Source organism: Lampetra fluviatilis, chromosome 21 (genome assembly GCF_964198595.1).
Source record: "Lampetra fluviatilis chromosome 21, kcLamFluv1.1, whole genome shotgun sequence".
NCBI lineage: Eukaryota > Metazoa > Chordata > Hyperoartia > Petromyzontiformes > Petromyzontidae > Lampetra > Lampetra fluviatilis.
Genome location: NC_136295.1, coordinates 9,586,011 through 9,605,413, shown reverse-complemented (window position 1 = coordinate 9,605,413; position 19,403 = coordinate 9,586,011). Strand labels below are relative to the sequence as shown.

At 44.4% G+C, this 19,403-nt stretch overlaps 1 protein-coding gene across 1 annotated transcript in view; it reads right to left on the bottom strand.

Annotated features, from left to right (window-relative positions):
• LOC144938213 (titin-like) overlaps nt 1-19,403 on the bottom strand; it is a 335,325-nt gene that overhangs the window by 134,726 nt on the left and 181,196 nt on the right. Inside the window, 19 exon segments of the mRNA XM_078866029.1 lie at nt 238-361; nt 3,274-3,416; nt 5,337-5,463; nt 6,090-6,225; nt 6,681-6,951; nt 7,516-7,782; nt 8,553-8,819; nt 9,228-9,354; nt 9,475-9,614; nt 10,437-10,700; nt 11,188-11,454; nt 11,852-12,118; nt 12,434-12,560; nt 13,745-13,884; nt 14,657-14,923; nt 15,606-15,872; nt 16,158-16,424; nt 17,367-17,493; nt 18,305-18,444. Coding sequence (XP_078722155.1) covers nt 238-361; nt 3,274-3,416; nt 5,337-5,463; nt 6,090-6,225; nt 6,681-6,951; nt 7,516-7,782; nt 8,553-8,819; nt 9,228-9,354; nt 9,475-9,614; nt 10,437-10,700; nt 11,188-11,454; nt 11,852-12,118; nt 12,434-12,560; nt 13,745-13,884; nt 14,657-14,923; nt 15,606-15,872; nt 16,158-16,424; nt 17,367-17,493; nt 18,305-18,444 — 3,735 coding nt within the window.

Genomic DNA, 19,403 nt, shown 5'->3' with positions numbered 1-19,403 from the left:
GAATGTCCCAGCGCGTGGAAGCGAAACGTCGGACATTCTACCGAACGGCACATGGCACGACCCCACAAAAACACATCGGACACCTACACAGCACAACGGCAAACACCCACCGAGTAGAATCAGAAAGCATTACCAAGGGCACGGGAGGTTCACGAAAGGGTAGGCACATTATGTTGCCGACACGCACAGAGCCAGGGTTGTGGAAACAATGCGGACATTAATTGCACTGAAACATACCGAGCACGATGAGCTTGGCCGACACGCCAAAGTCTTTGGCTGTGATTTTGACGTCGCCAGCCTCCTCGAGCTGCACATCCCTGAGGATGAGCGTGTGCACCCGTCCGTCGGCACGCGGCACAACCTGGGCACATCCAAAAACAGTTTGTTTAAATGTCAGGCAATTTGTAGTGCAAACCAAACTGCGCGAAGAACTTCATTGTCTTCTGGTTCCACAGCGTGTAAAGTATAAGCTCTGCCTGACCGTATATAAGTGCCTATGCATGGTATGAAAGGCAACCCCAGTTATTTGTTAGATTTATGCACAGCCTGTTGCCAACGATCAGACATGACAACACCGCAGGTCTGCTACTGCTTGTGGTGATCTCGTCGTTGTTGTTACATGAACCCCGCCTAGAGATGTATTGGGAACCCCGCGCTTTTCAGAAGGCGCGCCCCCTGGTCTGTCGCATTGAACTCTCTACCCGTCAAACTCAAGAACAAAAAACCTTGAGTTCAACCACTTCAAAGAGAGATCTTACAATGTATTTAATGAACACGGCGTGACGAGACAGCAGTGCGCATCGGAGATGCTATTGGCATGAATTTGCGTTTCTTAAATGACTATTTGCATAACATTTACATTACATTGCAAAAGGATGCAAATACAGACAAAGATCCCCCCATGTAGCCTTTAACAGACTGTTGGGGCAAGTAGTGTTTGCGAGAATCTCTTGTTTGCGAGCACCGATGAAGGGCGGGCACAACACACGAGTGGCTGAGAGGCAAACACCACACCCGGCTGCCTTTGTCTTCCTAGTGGCTATGTTTACACTTCGCACCAAGTACCCATGTAATGCTCAGTCGACTTCTGGAGGCCCGTAACAGATTCACATATTCGCCACTGTTATTGGTCGAACCCGGATCGCCGGGTTTGTAGCGCAGTGCGCAAAACCGACAGCACCACCGCTCCCCATCAAACACACACGCACGCACGCACTGTGGATGAGATAAAAATGTCGTCGTTTGACATGTTCATTTGTGTTCACCCTTCCTTATATTTGAATACAAAAATGAAATGAGTGTGTGCTTTACAGATTGAATCGATTATACTGTATGAAGCGGGATTTTCCGTGCTTTGTGTGAGCTTTTAGTATCACGTAACATGGGAAGAAACTCAGTTGATATAGATTTAAAATTACACTTTTAGAATTTGCGGATGACCCTGCCCTCTTCGAGTAAAACCAATCAACTTTCAGCAATGTAATTTTTGGGGTCAAAATTAAGGATAATGTAAATGTTCTGATATTTTTCATTAAAAACACAGTTGAGCTATGTTTGTGCCAAATTTCAGCTTTCTAGTCCGAGAAGATCATTCAAATAAAAATCACTCACGATGTTGTCCAGTCCCAATTGTATCAACGTAAAATAAAACGAATATCATTTAACTAATAACGTTATAATATAACTAATAACGTTGGATCTTCTTTCACACGTTCACACATAAGTTGCTGCGGTCATCGCAATCACATTTGGCATCATTTTATGATGTTATAAGGTTCGTAACTTCCTTTCTTTGCAAAAGTAAGCATACACTCGGAGTGACCGATATATTATATTTATCACGCATGCTTTCACGACCTATATTACGATTCAAGATGTGTTTTTTTTGGGTCAGATTTTGTAAGTACCACATTTGTGTTAAGTTTTGGACTCCTCCAACACACCGGTTGGTCCTGCTAAAGCTGGAATAAATGTGCACGTTTGATTCACGTGACAACGTTATTAAATGTCTGTGTGGGGTGGAGGAGGGTTTACGACACACATTTTACTCACGCGATCTGACCCAAAATCGATTATCAATCAGGGACCGACAGCCGAACGGTAAATGCACGTCCCAGAGAGTGCGTTTATCATACATCACACATATCTATATAAAGACAACGTCCAATTGTCTTTTACTGCAGCACAAATGTGTACATTGAATGGGAACGCGAAATAAATTAGTTGAAGCTGCGTCGATGAATTGTTTTAGGAAACAAGTCTCATGCTGCAAAGTGGCATCACCTGCCTTATTGCGCACATATATGGGGCTCCGCTTAGAAAAGAATGTAGTTTTAAATAAACACTTGTTTGCTCTCAAGCACTTCGCTGTGTCGATGGAAAGCCTTTGCCGGGGCGAATGCTGAGAAAGTGGGTTTAAAAATAGCGCCCATCAACTGTTGCTGTACATAGCCGGAATAGTTCAGATATACTATCTGTGTTAAGTACTTAAGTGGCTTAAGCCTGCTTGCTTGCACAAGCATAATACATTCACCCGCCACAACTAAGTTTAAATGTGTTCATACATTATTGGATAAAACTCCCACGACTATAAAAATAAGTAATTTAAATGACATGCCCGAATGAAATATGCACACTATACTTCGCGGGCAAATCATTATGAAATACCAGTATTCGGTAAATGCAGAAAGAGTAAAAAAAACATGACAGAAGTTTTGTTTTAATTAACATGTTATTCATAACGTTTTACATTTGTAACCGTGGCAACGTTTTTGCCGTGAAACATTTACTATTTTAAACGCCGATGTAAAGTTAAACTTAGAGCAAGATTTAAACCACGGCGTGATTTATCTCCGTTCGTTTTACACTTACGAGTTCCGATAACTTAAAAGAAGCAAATGTACCTACTAGCGTGCATGATGATTTTAGTAAATAATTTATGTGGAATAAAGTTAAATAATAGTTTTAATACCAATGATTAAACTTCTACGACGATGAAAGCAATTAAAATAATAACTTTTAGACTTAAATTTTGCTCAACATTCATAAAATTACAAAGCACACCTATCTGGCAAATGCATTTAATAAAATACACAATTTACAAAAATGTCTACAATAAAATAAATATACCAAAGCCATTTCCTTTCGACAAAATCACACATAGAGCAGAGTGGCTCACAAATGCCGCAATTATAACACCTGCTCAGCAACGACCATTCAACGAAATATTGTTTTAAAATCAAATGAGATCAAATGAGAAACGTGCACACTCACCCTGTCACTCGGCTCCAGCTGATGGTCTCCAAGGAACCAAACCACCTCGACCCCTTCGAAGGTAAGCTCACAGTCAAACGTGGCGGTTTCTCCGGCCGTCACGGTCACGTCCCTCAGCGGCTTCAGCAGGCTCACCACCCGTGCTGTGGGGTCGGGAGACATTGTTTAATCCAATGGAAATCAGTAGACTTGAGGTCCCAACAAAAGCGATCACGGTTCCATTGCGGCACGCGGCACGTGCAACTTGGCCGAGCGAGAACGTTGGCACGGCGGCTATCGGCTGCCAACGACAGGAACCACCCCCCCCTCCTCCTGCGAGCTGCTGAAGCGTGAGTGGACGTCCGTGCCAGGAGCACCCGTGTGTCCTGCCCGTCGCCATAGCTCCAATTTCATCACCGTTAACAGGGGCGAGGGCTAAATATAAAAAGGTCATCAGCCTGGTCCTGCCAATCACACCGAAGGAAGCCCCCTCATGGACCTAAGCGCGTAGGCCTGACGCGCTGCCATCACTCAAAGACCGACGCCAGTCGAAAATAATGGGGATGCTTGACATAGCGGAGCAGCTGCCAATCCCATACATGGTCACAGACACCTTTGCTGGCATTGCTGCTTGACGGTTGCTCAAGTGATGGACGCAGTGGGCGCGTAAAAAAAAATCGCCTGGTCCGTAATACATGCCGAGGGTTACTTAACAAGCTACGGTTGGCATAAGCTAATATGCTTTCACTTTAGCAGGGTGCAAGGCGAGATCTTGTCAGCAAGCTCGTACGTTTGCAACGTGCCTGTCGTGTTTGAGAATTACAGAGGCACCGCGTGCCTGCGCTCGACACGATACCGATACCAACAGGATGTACAGCTAATTCTCGACTGTGCGTAGGTGGGTTACACAGGCTGTGAGCTCGCCATGCTCATTCATGCCTCTCACGTGTGTGGAGGTTCTACCAGGAGGTGCTCCTCACTCGTTGAAGGGACAGGGACTCGGTGCTCATGCGACCCGCGACGCGCGTCGGCAAGTGAACTGAAAACGTTCAAATTGAAATGTTTTTTTCCGTGATTTTTGTATTGGCAGTGGTGCATATGCGCCAACTCTAATCACTGAACGCATTTTAAATAACACTGCCCTCATATTAAAACATTTATGTGCACATATATATGATAGACAACGTACGCCTTTTGGCATCCTCTGGTCTAACACCGTTTTGAAACGAGGCTCAAAAGAAAGCTGTCTCTGGTGTGAACCAATCAGTTTCAAGGACAATGCATATATTATCAGTGTGTTTTTTGCTTGCATTCTGACCACAGGTATTATGGTTAATGCAGACATGACTCCTTGTAAAAGGTTTCAGTTTGGTGTTTTAACATCTTAACACCTGTTTGTTGCCAGAGAAAAGGGCAAAACCTATTCTCATTCTTGATAGAATCTTTCTGTTCTGAAGATGGGCTACACATTTCCCGCAATGTTGTCGATTAAATATCGCACCTCCGATTAGCACATTTGGCTACATACGGTGTGTAAAAGAAGTTCAACATCGTTTGATCGTTGTTTTTTTTACCCTTTTATCTGCCAACAAAACTGACACCTTTTTTACAAGGAGTCATGTTTGCATTGACCACAATACCTGCGGTCGGAATGCAAACAAAATAATCTATGTACTGTCCTTAAAATTGATTGGTCCGCAGGTATTGTGGTCAATGCAAACATGACTCCTTGTAAAAAAGGTGTCAGTTTTGTTGCCAGATAAAAGGATAAAAAAAACAATTATCATATTTTGCTACTGGCAAAGGACGTTCCGAAGTTCAACATGCATACATAAATATTATATATTCTCTTAAGACCGTGTTATTTGATGGATTTGTTACGTTTTTTTTTCCTTTACACAGGTTGACAATCATGGCAGTTCGCAGAAGCACAATTTTCGTGCGTTTTACATTATCCTTCTTTTTGTTGTATCCGGGCCACCCCCACGATCCCACGACCCCAGATAACCGAGAGCTACCTGTAAGCGTAACGGGTCGAAGTTTTGAAGAACAACAAAACGTGAGCGGAGTAGCGCGATGCTGACCTTTCACCCGGAGCTGAGCGTCAGACTTGGCGTTGGCAGCCTGGATGCTGACCTCTCCAGCTTGGCCCAGCAGCACATTGTAGAGGATGAGGAAGTGCTTCGTCCCCTCTTGTTTGATTTCACAGTCCTGTGGGATAAGTCACATGAATGACAGTTATATTTGTAGTCTCAAACAGGTCCCTGCGGGGTGGGCTGGTAGGAACGAACAAATGAATGGCTATAATAAAATGAAATGGCGGGGGTACGATACGAAGGGAGAGTTTGAGGCCTAGTTCTAGGCTTTAGGCCTAGCTGTAGGCTTTAGGCCGCTGTGAGTTAATTTTGAATTTAAATGTTTAAATAAAAAACTATCTCCGGGAATTATAAGGGAATGTTACACCTGTTTAGCCAGGAAAGCCTCACTGAGTCTAAAGGTTTTTGTAGGGTCCTGCCAAGTGTTTGCAGTAGGGGGCGATGTTGCTACACCTAATCGGACATCGGACGGACGGACGATATAATCTATTGTAGGCTGGTTCACTTCGTTCCTACCAGTATAACGCACTTATAATATCAAAGCAGGTGAAAGCCCAGTGACACTGACAAATAATACTTCAGGGGGAAGCATGTGTCAAAAATTACTGACTTTGAAGAAGCGAGGTGTTTTTGAATGTCCCAAAGTTGACATTCACTTACACCTCCGATTAACACGGTTGGCGACGTACGGCGCTAAATAATTTCCGCACGCACGCAAAGGTGACCCATTGTGATGCTCACCACAGAGGGGTGAAGAACTTCTCCCTTGAGTTTCCACTGAGCGTGGACATCCTCCTCTGAGATCTCACACTCGAATCGTGCCGTCTCCAACTCCGTTACCTCCACGCTGTACAGGGGCTTCGTCATCTTGATGTCCCTCTCTGCAAAGTGTCCACACAGACACGGCATGTTTACAACTCATCAAGAGGAATCGTTGGTCTCCTTTCATTACAGCCTATTTAACACTCATAATAATACTAGAGCTTAACGAGTGTTTGGAATGTGGGAGGATAGCGAGAAGCTGGAAAAAACCCACGTATACAAGAAACCGACACTCAAAGCTCTGCAGTTCGTATTCAATACAATTCCTCTGCTGCCATTGCCTGGTGAACTCCAAAGTGGCTCACAGTTGTTGTTTTTTTACTTCGTTGTTTAAAGAACATTGCAGAACTTGAGGTGAACATAATTCCGAATAGTAGTTATCTATTTTTTGTAATTCCCAGGCAAAAACGTTAAAACTAACATTTATCTCATGGGTCTATTGCAACCACCCCCCCCCACTTCAAGTGTGAAAGCAAGACTCGCACACAATTAACATCGGATGGTGAAAACCTGCCTTCGATGTTGAGCTTAGCCGAGGTTTTGTCAGAGGTGCAGTCGCAGGAGTATTCTCCTTCGTCGCTGCGGGCCGCTCGCTTGATGGTCAAGACGCGCAGCTTGCCGTCGGCGATCATCTGCACGTTCTTGGAAGCCGAAATCTCCTGGCCGTCCTTGTACCATTTGACGGGGGCAGACGCCTTGCTGATCTCGCACTTGAAGGTCACCTCGTCCTTCTCGAGGGACGTGTAGTCCTGGAGCTTGCGGGTGAAGTACGGTTCGCCCTCTGTACATGTTCGATTCATAGGAGGGCGTTCAAGCCATCGTCGTCATAAGCTCAACTTACTTTACCCTACTGATGACCTGAGAGTCCCATCAGATCTTGGGCAAGGGGCAAGCGTATACGAAGAAGTAACGTGACCGATGGAATGAAAATGAACAAGGAGGAACTCGAAGAATCATTCACAAGTCAGTTCCACTTTGGGGTAACTGAAATGTTACATTGGGATGTGTGAGGCATGAAAGAAAACGGTGACTGGATACGGGTTAAATGACTGTGATTTCAACATGGTATTAAAACAACAACAAAAATAATGGTAAACACATGGTCGATGGCATGAATAAAAATACATTTTAAGAAGAAATATGCCCTTGGTTTGGTATGCAAGGGCTTATCGAAACACACAAGGATATGATTAGTGATGACAGAGCACTTGAATCAACTTTGACCAGTTGAACAAAGCTGCCCAGTCAACGACTAAATGGAAGCACAGTGCAAAGATTCAAGGCACGTAAGAAACTTAAGAACGTGGGTGACAAGAGAGAAAGCAAAAGCAAACCAAGACCTTACCCAAAACGGTCAGTTTGGCCTCAGAGCTTTTGCCCATGGCCTCAACTTTGATGAGAGAAGTGTCATCGATCGAGACGTTCTGGAAGGTCACCGAGTGCTTCTTGCCGTCGTCCGTCAGCAGCACGGCCTTGCTCGGGTGAATCCTGGCATCATTGCGGTACCAGATCACCGGGACGTTGTCGTGCGAGAGTTCGATGGTGAACTCGGCCGTCTCGCGTTCCTTGACCGTCAGGTCCTTCAGGGGAGTGACGAACTCCAGGCGAATGCCTTCATTTTTGGGTAAAAAAAAAAAACTTCGTTACGGAGAATTTGGATAAAGGATTTTAATTTATATGGCGCTTAAATGCCTCGGCAAAAACAAAGCGCCTTAAGTCGCATCTCATCTCCACAAATCAAATGTCCTGGATCCCAGTGGCAGCTGTCCCTGTGTAGCAGTACTGGCCTGCAAATGGCCAACAGTCTGCTAGCAGGTGAGTGATGATAAAAAAAAATATCTTTTATGGAAACCATTATTTCCTGTTGATAGCATAATAAATACGTACGCCATGTGGACTTTATATAAAATAAATCAAGTATTTTTATGGGGTACATTAAGCGGCCCTCAAACTAAGGGACATCTAGAGGTCAAATTATATTTAAGAGAGGATTAACTGTAGGGTCTTAAACAGTATAAGACCCAGGCCTGTAATTTCATGCTCATGCCAATGCTGGAAAAATAACCTTCATGAGAGGGAGAGAGCTATAGAACTCCACGGAGAGCTCTGGTTGTGCCTTCATTAACTTAAATATCTATGACATATCACAAAACAAGTCTCTGCTAAAAATATAACTTGTACTTTCAGTGTAGATGTTTTTATTTACGGAGCCACTCTGTCGTAACGCATTACATTGGTAACATCAATAGAATGAAAAGTGGACTTGATTAAATTATAATACGTTTTATAACAGATTGTGTGCATCAGTTTAAGGGCATGACTTAGAAGCAGGTGAGATTGGGTGGGTTCAACCATTTTCCATTGCGGTTATCTCTCCATTACCTTGAATGATCAGCTTGGCAGTCGTATGTTTGTCTTCGGCTTCGAATGTATATCGCGCTTCATCGTCAAAGGTTGCCGATTTAATGATGAGGGAGTGCATCTTGCCATCAGTGAGGATTTCGTACTTGTCATCAGACGAAATTTCCTGAGTTCCCCTAAGCCAGCGGAATGATTTCAGCGGTCTTGAAACCTCGCATTCAAACTTGCCTTCATCCTTCTCATAGACCTTGACGTCTTGCAGTGGTGTGAGGAAGGTGAGAGGGATCTCTGCAACGTGGGATGACATTGAAGGTGAACCGATCGTAATGGCAAGTACACGTGCAACAACTCACGATTGATATTTTTGATTGTGGGATAAGTGGCTGCTGCTTAAATCTGTTCGGTATCTGACAATTATACCGCTTTTCCACTGGCACATCCTCGCCATGCCAGCATGAGGCCCTCAAAATGCAGATCAAATCACAAAACTCTGGCCGCATAAGACCTCTGAATTTGGCTCAGGGCTAAGCAGAGCCAAGCAGTGGGTTAATTGACTCTTTCATTAAATGGCACTTCAGAGTATCGGCTTTTGAAAGTGGCACCTCTGGAGCCATGCTGGGCTAACTTGGCACAGCTCGGTTATGCAGTGGAAAAAAAAGATGCCTTATGCAACACATGCAACGAATAGACGCGTACCTTTCACCCTAAGATTAGCTGCCGATTTAGCGTTCGCTGCCTGGATAGAGACTTCTCCAGTTTGGTCCAGGTGGCAGTTGTAAAGAATGAGGATGTGTTTCTTGCCTTCCTCCTTCATCTCACAGTCCTGTGTGTTAACGCATGGGACGTTAGTTTTGCACGCACCTCTGCCGCGTAATCCCGGCGGAATCATTCAAGGGGTAAGTGACAAAGATTTCCCACAGAGTGCGAGTGATTTTGTACTTACGGGAGACTGTGTGAGAACTTCTCCTTTCAGCTTCCACTGCGCATGTACGTCGTCTTCCGAAATCTCCACCTCAAAACGTGCCATTTCCTTCTCAAATATCTCCACTCCGTACAGCGGACGGACCACCTTGATGTCGCGATCTGGATATTTCCAACAGTTACGAGGTTAAGCACTATAGCCGCCGCCACACCTCGAAGGTGCATGAGCACAGCTTTCAGATTAAATGAGCGCGAAATGAAAAAGAATGAAATATGGTTGTACATATACAAATGATCGTACGGTATATACAAATATACAAATGTGATTGTATATTCAGAAATATGATTGTATATACGTGGAAAATGGTACGATCTGAAAAGGATCGTCAGACAAGAAAGAGTTGAAACAATTTTACTGGCCTCTCAAGTTTGATGGCAGCAAATAAATTGTTCAACTTTGTGGAATGATGTTGTTTACATTTTTTTTTACAAAGACACATTGCTCTCTGACATGCTTTCGGTTATACCGCGCGTTGCTCAGCATGACGACCGACATTTTGTCCTGGACGCTTTTTAAGCCAAGAGTGGCGCAATTTTAATTCCCGTAAGAAGTTCAAGTTTATTTTGTTTAACCATTGGGAAAACTCAAGAGACCAGGATGGGTCTTGTTTTCAAGAGTGACCGAGGGCATTAGTCTACCAGTAGGGGGGCGAGGAGTGCGATGATTGAAACGTATAATCCCAAATTGAGTCAATTTGCCAGTTGATTTTCGAAATATGGCAAATCTGGAACACGCGGAGCTCGAAGCCAGCGGAGAGAAACTCTTGACATCGTGCTGCACGACACATCAGAGAGCTATGGAGCAAAACTGCGAAAAAGCATTCGCTGTATTTGCACGCGTTCTTAAGATGGAACGAGTTTGAAATGATTGATGGAGAGAAATGTAGCAGGGCAACATGAGTGAGAGTGATCTACGAGTGGCACCTTCAATGTTGACCGCGGCCTTTGTGCTGTCCGTTTTACAGTCACAGACGTACTCTCCCTTGTCCTTCTTCTCTATCTTCCTGATGGTAAGTATGCGCCTCAATCCATCTGACCGAATGGCGATGTTCTTGGAGGCTTTGATCTCAACGCCGTCTTTGGTCCACTTGACGGGCACGTCCTTGTTCAGCTCACACTCGAGCGTGACCTCGTCCTTCTCTGTGGCTGTGAAGTCCTGTATCTTCTGAGTGAAGAACGGATCACCCTCTGCGCAGGGGCGAAGCCACCGCGGTGGAATTGTAGTCAGATTTTTCGGCGGCAGTTTCGTTCGATGTTATTCGCACCGGTTTAACTTTTTTTTACACATATATCTATTATGTTTCGTGAACGTAACAATGGTGTTTTGTTTTTGTCACGGAGGCAGGAGTGCCTTTCAAGAGGGGTGATTAATGTGTTCAATCAACAGATGACAACACATTTTAAAGAGCATACAAAAAAGGCAGAAATACACTTTTGCATTTTTTTACAAAACAACGTACAGTGGAATTAATGAAAAAAAAGTATTCCTGTTACGAATACTGCTTTAAGCAGTATATGAACTGAAATTGATTGAACGTGCGACATGAAATGGAGAAAACGTAAGCACAGACAACAAATTATATGAAGACTGAGGATGTCCTATAAAGAAAACAAGCCAAATGAACATTCGACAGCAACGTAACGAGAAACTTGAAATGTACAAAAGCGGCCATACCCAGGACAATAAGCTGAGCTTTGGTGGACTTGTCAATGGCCGTGGCCTTGACCTCACACGTGTCATCCAAGGTGACCTCCTTGAACTCCACGCTGTGGTTCTTGCCGTCGACCTGAATGACCACGACGCGGCTCGGGTGGAGCTTGACGTCGTTGCGGAACCACGTCACCGGTATGTTCTCGTGCGACAGCTCAAGGGCGAAGCGTGCGGTCTCGCGCTCCTTCACCGTCTGGTCCTTGAGCGGCGTCAAAAATTGAAGCCTGATGCCTGATGATTTATACGTCGGGAGAAAAATCACGCGGCCATTAATGGGAGGCGAAGTCCTAGTCGCAATGTTCTTTCTGTCGCACCGAACGCACGGAATGCGACGGCGCGGAAAGTGTAAAGGTGCAGCGGTGGCTTCGAAGCCCTTGCGACTCAAACCGAAGGGCTGGTACGAGAAGTCGAAAGAACACATTTAATTAAAATGAGCGTCATGAGCACCACTTGGTGAATGTTCATAAGGAGCCGTACAATGAAAAACAATGGAAACAAAAAGAAAGATTTAAGAAGGCTCTGCAGTAAAAGAACAGCAGTTCAGCCATGTCAGCAAGCAAGCTAGAAGACAGACACAAGACGAACAATTATGCCAGGACATTGGTCGAGGTGCAGCTGTCCAAGGTACCTTCAACGGTGAGCTTGGCAGTGGACGTCTTATCTTCCACCTTGATGGTGTAGCTGTCTTCATCGTCGAACGTGGCGCTGTTGATGACCAGAATGTGCTTCTTGCCCTCGGTGATGGTGTCATACTTATCGCCGCTCTTGATCAGCTCGGAGCCGCGCATCCAAAGCGCCAGAGGCACCTCCTTCGTGAGCTCGCACTGGAAGCGTGCCTGCCTCTTCTCCGGAACGGTCACATCCTCCAGGGGGCTCTTGAAGTCGAGCTCGATTTCTGGATGGCCGAGCAGTCGGGGGGGATGAAACGGAGGGGGTCCAGCCATGGCAGTGATTTTTTATCAATGGACCAATCAGGAAATGTCAGCCAGCTGCGATGGTCTGTTGCAAACTTACCTGCATGAGAATGTAGCGTTTGTTTTAAATTGTAAAGTAGTGCCAGTGTTAAAATCTTAAATTATTTTCACTAAGTACACGTATTTAAATACGACTCCTTGGATTTGAAAGGTGAGGTTCCCACACCTTTGTTATTTAAGTACAATGTGAGATGCCGGTATTGAATACAGCAAGGTCATTTGGTGAGATCACAAACCTTTAACTCTCAACCCAGCGCTAGCCTTGGCGTTGGCAGCCTGGAAGGTAACCTCTCCAGTCTGGTCCAGCCGAACGTTGTACAGCATCAGTACATGCTGCTTGCCTTCTTCCTTAATATCTACATCCTGGGGAACAAACAGGGGCAGAGCTCTTACCAATAACATCAGGTAAACCAATGGCATTTGATCACAAGCATGTCTCTACCGATAAGACCGAGAAGATTTAAACTAGACCAGAGTCGAAACAAATGCCACTTGTTGGTAAAACTCCCAGAAGACCAATAGGCTGAGGTGACATTTAAATTGTTTTCGAGAAATGTAAAGAAAGTCAATTTATATAAAGGGTGTCTTTCGAAGTATCTTCCATTATTAAGAAGTTATACTTTGCAGTTGGTAGTTGCGTGGTTGAAATGTTTGGCAACATATTTCCCCGTAAGCTGTTGTTTTTTTTATGGAACATTTCGATAGATCTTCCAACGGGCACTCTAAAATCTCTCTTATCGACAAGTGTCGCCAATGGCATTGGAGACACGTCAAGGTGTCAGGGAAAGAGACTCATACGATCACATCTTCCTGCTATAGTTGTACCTACCTAGCTATAATTGCTGCCTCAATGAGCGTACATTTTTTGTAAAATATTATTTTTAGTTTCAACTTGTAACACACAGATACGATTAGGTAACTCTTCATATGCCATGACTAACATAAAAAAATGGAATTGCCATCAGGCCCCATAGTGTTAAGTGCATTCTCCATATCTTATCATCCAGCCTACAGTATCTATTAATGGGCTATGAAATTCGGGCTATTGCCAGAAACGTCACCTGTTATATATTTAAATCCTTTATATTAAGTTCACTTGCTTGCTTGCTTGCGCGCTTACGACCGTGCAAATCTTTCGGTCGTCTTTTAACCCACTTCCCGTGATCCAATCGAGCTGACATTTTGCACACAGACTCGTTGTGCGTGACAATTCATATTCGTGAAAAATGTTTTCCAAAATGTTACACTTTTTAGGAAAAAATAAATTATATTTAATTACCAATTGCTTAATGGTGGCAGGCAATCATCTGACCCATAGGTGGCAGCCATCTCAAGCCAGAGGACGAGAGGACTCTAGCCGCCACGCATATAAAGGATTTATAGTGAAAAACTTTGTTTTTACGGGTTAATTTTTTTTCCTTTTAAGGCCACAGTGTTGCTGACGAATGTGTTGATGAAAATATATATATACATAAAATTCACGTGATATAATACAGAGAACACTGTGGTTTTATGATCCGGTGGAAGTAATGTATAGAGATACTTACAGCGGATTGGTGAAGCACTTCACCCTTCAGTTTCCACTGAGCATGGACGTCGCCTTCCGAAATTTCCGTCTCAAAACGTGCCGTTTCCTTCTCATACACTTCCACGCTCTGCAAGTTCCTGATGATTTTGATATCGCGCTCTGTTTGAAAATTAAGAGGAGAAAATTTAATGTCATCGAAATGTGGGGTTTTACGCAGTGGCGTCATTCGTTCAATTTGAATCTCACAATCCCCGTGGGACTTCAGATGAGCTGGAAGGAAGCACTACAAATAATTGCCAATGCTCTGCAGTACCCTATCTATGATAATGTTTTCAGCCGATTATTGAGTGTTTCTACACTCAGATGTCGTAGTATATAAAATCACATTTAGTAAGAAGAGTATACGACGTTAATAACCAGTTGCAGACTTTACTCTGAATTGGCTTAGCATCACACTCCATGAGAGTGAATTATTTAGGTCTTATACTATGAGGGTATGTTGTAAGCATTCAGCATCAAAACTAAGACATTTTGAACGTGAGGCAGACTCTGCTCCATGAAACCAATTCACATCTTTGGAGGCCAAAAATATTTTGTGAAAAAATGCTTTTCTGTAGCTTACAGTCTATTTCACTAGTTTCTCGAGTTAGTAGAATCCATGATATTTTTGCACATTTGCAGCTTTCCACCGTTGCAGTAAATTAATTCGAATTTACATCAGTCAATCACGGTCATCTCTGTAAGCTTGAACACATATTTCATGGTACCAAATTATAATATTTAATTAAATTTACAAAGACATTGCTGCTTGCCTAGCCAGTAACACTAAGAATTACCGGATGGTTTTATTTATTCCACACTTCACACTCAACATGCCTCATCTGTTTATCCCATCAACATTAAACACTGCACATGAGGTGGACTAGCTTGCCTTCAATGTCAAGCGGTCCTGTGGTCTTCTCAGCCTCGCAGTCGCAGGTGTAGTCTCCCATGTCCTTCTTGGAGACCTGCTTGATGACAAGGATGTGTCGCGGCCCATCGACGACGATGGAGATGTTCTTCGATGGCCTTATCTCTTTGCCGTCCTTGAACCACTTTACCGGGACGCCAGGCTTATTCAGCTCGCATTCCAGCTTCACCTCATCCTTCTCCGTGGCCGTGAAGCCCTGCAGCTTCTTCACGAAGTACGGCGGGCCCTCTGCGCGTAACAATGGTACGTGCGTGTCGATCAGAGGTATTGGCAACATTGTAAATATGTATACGTGGGGAGGAAAAAAGTCAATGCAAATGAATTCCTGTCACCAGTAGGCAATGGAATATTTAGACACTTTGGAGAAGTCCGGTCTGCCAAAATATCGAGATATTCCTTTCCTCACAGTGACACCGAACTAACCTGTCATTATTTTATACCTTTATTTTGTATGAAGGTTCAGGAAGGCAATATACTGCTACAATACATCTACATTGTCTTTTCATGGAAGGTGGATAAACGTGAATGTTTCAGTGTAAAGAAATATCATAACTCCCTTTGGAGGCTGCTGCGGTGCAATGGTTAGCACACGGGACATGCAATCTTGCAAATCTGGAGGATGATGGTTCGAACTGCCCACCCGACCGTGGAACGAATGGGCCACGTTTCTTAACGCCCCTCCCCCCACCTCTGTTCACTCAGTTACCCAGCAGTCCGTTTTGTCAGTTAACAGCAATGAAACACGGTAAAAATGCCTTCTTTCTGGAAAACCATGTCCTCATAACTACATCCGTGAAACGACACCACGTTTAAAATACAATGCACGAACATCAGATCGCGAAATAGTGCTATACATCGGCGCAGCAGATGTAAACATAGGACAAGCTACTACTGGGGCCAAGGCACTCACCAACTACGGTAAGCTTGGCCTCGGTGGACTTCTCCAGGGCCACGGCCTTGATCTGGGACGTGTCGTCCATCGTGAGGTCCTTGAGCTCCAGCGTGTGCTTGGTGCCCTCGTGGGTGATGTGCACCTTGGGGCCCGGGATCAGCTCGACTCCGTCCTTGTACCAGGTGACGGGCACGTCGGGTGGCACCACCTCAAGCTCGAAGACCACCGACTCGCGCTCCCGTGCCGTCTTGTCGCCAAGCGGCTTCACGAAGTTCACGCGAACGCCTGCGTGGAAACGTCGTTGCCGGTGGTCAATTTCCGCACGCAATACCGTGCAAGCGTTCACCACGTCGTTTAAATTGTACCCTTCGATTTTATTCAGTTCCACGAGAAGCTCCCAGCACGTGGAGTAAAATGTCAGACATCAATGCTGTGCAACAGGGGGTACCCTCGGAAAGCTGCGTCCCCGTATTTCAGAAAACGGATCAAGCAAAGTGCAATTCTCCACACAAATGTACGAAGCCTGGAAAAGATGCAACAATAGTGTGCCATTGGAGACACAGCACACACCTTCGACGATGAGTTTGGCCGTCGACTTCTTGCCGTCAACCTCGATGCTGAACTCTCCCTCGTCGTCAAAGACGGTGTCATTGATGATGAGTCCCTGGATCTTGCCGTCCTGCTTGAAGGCGTATTTATCGCTTTGCTTGATCTCCTTGTTGCCACGGAGCCAGATAACCTTGTGTGGCGCCTTGTTCAACTCCACCTCGAAGATGGCCTGAGCCTTCTCAGGAACCACCTGGTCCCGCAGTGGGGTCACGAAGTCCACCGGCAGTTCTGAAATGTAAAATAGGTGCATTGCAATACCACACAACAACAAAAAATGCATACAATATAATATCGCGTATCTGTCGAAACCAACTGTGCAAACAAATATATTTGTAATACTGTGCATGTGCTTGGTCGCGTGAATGCTTTTTTCATGGAGTGATAGGGTAAGCAATATAGTAATCCATAACATAGCATGGAAAAAGAGTGTTGTAGATACGGGCAGGAAAAGGAGGTTATGATGGATGGGATAGGTGTGCAGAACAGAAGAGGGCAGATTCCTGAGATAGGCATTGGAGTGTGTGCTCATCGGTCAGTCGTCAAGAGCAGGACCAACAAACAACCAGATGATGGGATATCGACCTTTAAGGCAGGGTGTTAATTTGACAACAACTATGGGATGTAGCCGAAGGAAGGATGTCATGACAATGTTTAGTGACATCAAGAGCATTTGCTTTGATGACCACTTGACACTGACCTTGCCTATAATCAAATACTCAAACTAACTGAGTGCATTGACAGTGATCTACAAGTAAAAAAAAAACCTCTAAATTTACAATTGACACTGCATGATGCCAGAAAACAAAGGCATACGCTTATGTTTTGGCAAATGTCCTTATTCAGAGTATCTTAAACAAGGGTTATGCCATGGAATTATCACTGGAGGCAGACTTCAGATGGATAGTGCCACCCAAAGGTCATTTAACACGAGACAAAGCACAGCACCGATTAGCACGGTTGGCTATGTATGGTGTGAAAGAAGTTCAAAATACATACGTATGTACACAGTGAAGTGAGCCGTAGCCAGCAATCTCAGTGGTGCATTTAACCCTGGAGCCCAAGTGGTTCAGCTACACAGTGTCGGTATTTAATGGCTTTATGAATTATCAATGTGCTTACGTAGCCTGCCTAGCGCATGTGTTTGTTATTGGACTGCAAAATATCACTCACCTTTGACCTTGAGCTGAGCCTGAGATTTAGCATTGGCGGCATGGAAGGTGACCTCACCGGCCTGCTCCAAGGGCACATTGTACAGCACAAGGAAGTGCTTCTTCCCTTCAATCTTCATCTCACAGTTCTGAAAAAGCACATGCCGATTCGCACCATTGTGGGTTGTGTTGTGCTTTTGGTGTCCTCTTCGTTTTGAATCAAATTACTTGAGCTCTTCAACTGAAGTTCACTTTAACATAAACCTGCCATGCCTTTTTTAATCATCGCTTCTTTGAGAACGCAATAATATTCACACTGCACATGTTGTCAGTTACATGAACATTTGATAAATTAACCTGGAAAATTAGGACATCCTATAATTGTCGTCACGTAAACTTATCTTGATAATATTTTGCAATGCACCAGTGCGTGCAATGGATAATATATATATAAATGTTACTTTAATTAATGATTTTGATATTTCATAGATCATTTGTCGGGAAAGAGAATATTCAGGAAATATGAAATGAGCAACGGTAATGGTGATTTTATAGTCGAAATATAAACCTTATGGCGGGACCACGGGGTCCCATAAGCCCCCGGCTCTCGCATAAACTGCGTTGCGATGTCATTTTATGTTTGTTGAAGGCGAACGATTTGGCAATCTATTCTTCTCGACGAGCTCTACACGATGGACTAATCAAAGTTTTGTTTCTTCTGCGCATTCGTCCTCACTGCTGTGCTTGGACATGACACGACAACAGAATGATCCGCGCCAGGTGGGTCGCGGCGTTTGTGTGCGCGGTGGGATGAAGTCACTAAAAACAAATTAATTAATTAGGATTTAGACTTCCGTTTATTCGGGACCCCGGGGTCCCGCCATACGGTTCATATGATGATACAAAAAATTCAGGTGTAAATGCAGACACAAGACCCGGAAGAAACAGAGGAATACTTACTGGTGATTCACTCAGAATTTCACCATTCAACTTCCACTGAGATCCCACGTCCTCATCTGAAATTTCAACCTCGAATCTGGCCGTCTCATTCTCAAATATTTCTGCGCTAAACAGAGGCTTCACCACCTTGATGTCACGCTCTGCATAAAAAAAAAAACAACAACAAAATATAGTAAATCGATAATTAAGTCATAATTGCGGTTGATGTTAGTGGGATATATAGCATTTAAACATATTCATTGTTAAATATACGAAACCATTGCAACAACAACTAAAATATAATTATCATCATTGTTTACAAAAAATCCATATACTTCTTTATTTAACATTGGAAATTCATATGGATTGCCTCTCTTATAGACGAATATATATATATAATGATAGATTGAATAAATTATCTTTAAAATATCTTTCACAATCCATTGTTAAACACACTGGTGGATGAAGGCCTCCCCATGCCATTGTTGGTCATGGAGGTTGTGGGGAGCGATAGTGTAGCGGTTAGCGCGCTGCGCTATGAACCCGGCGACCCGAGTTCGATTCCCGCTCACGGCCAACACCAGTGACGATTATCTGAACCGATCCCGGGCCTCCCCTAGGTCGACTCAGCCTAAAATGCGTACATAGTGCAATGTGTAAACATCGCCGCTAGGGAAACAAAGGCGGCCGGGCGTGGTGTTGGCCACCCACCCCCTAGTGTGCCGTGCCAGCCTTCATAGGTGCTCGCTAACAACACTTGCCCCTACAGTCTGTTAAGGCTATACGGGGCATCTTTATCTTTATCAACCACACCTCACTCGGCTGGCCAACGTCGCTGGCCAGTGCGAGTTGCTGAAGGAGAGGAGGTCAGGACCCGTTCAGACATCACTCCCCACTGCTTGTTAGTCACAACCAAGAATCAAACTCTGGTCATCGGGTTCGTAGGGCAGAGTGCTAACCACTGCACAGTCACTCTCCACCAATATGACGGTACAATTACTTTCCCTAACCACTGCTGGTAGAAAGTACCACCACTTGAGGAAGCTGTAATTGGCGTGCAAAGGCGGTATTTATGTGACCAAAGGCTGCTTTGTCGACGATGAATTTGACTTGTTTCTTT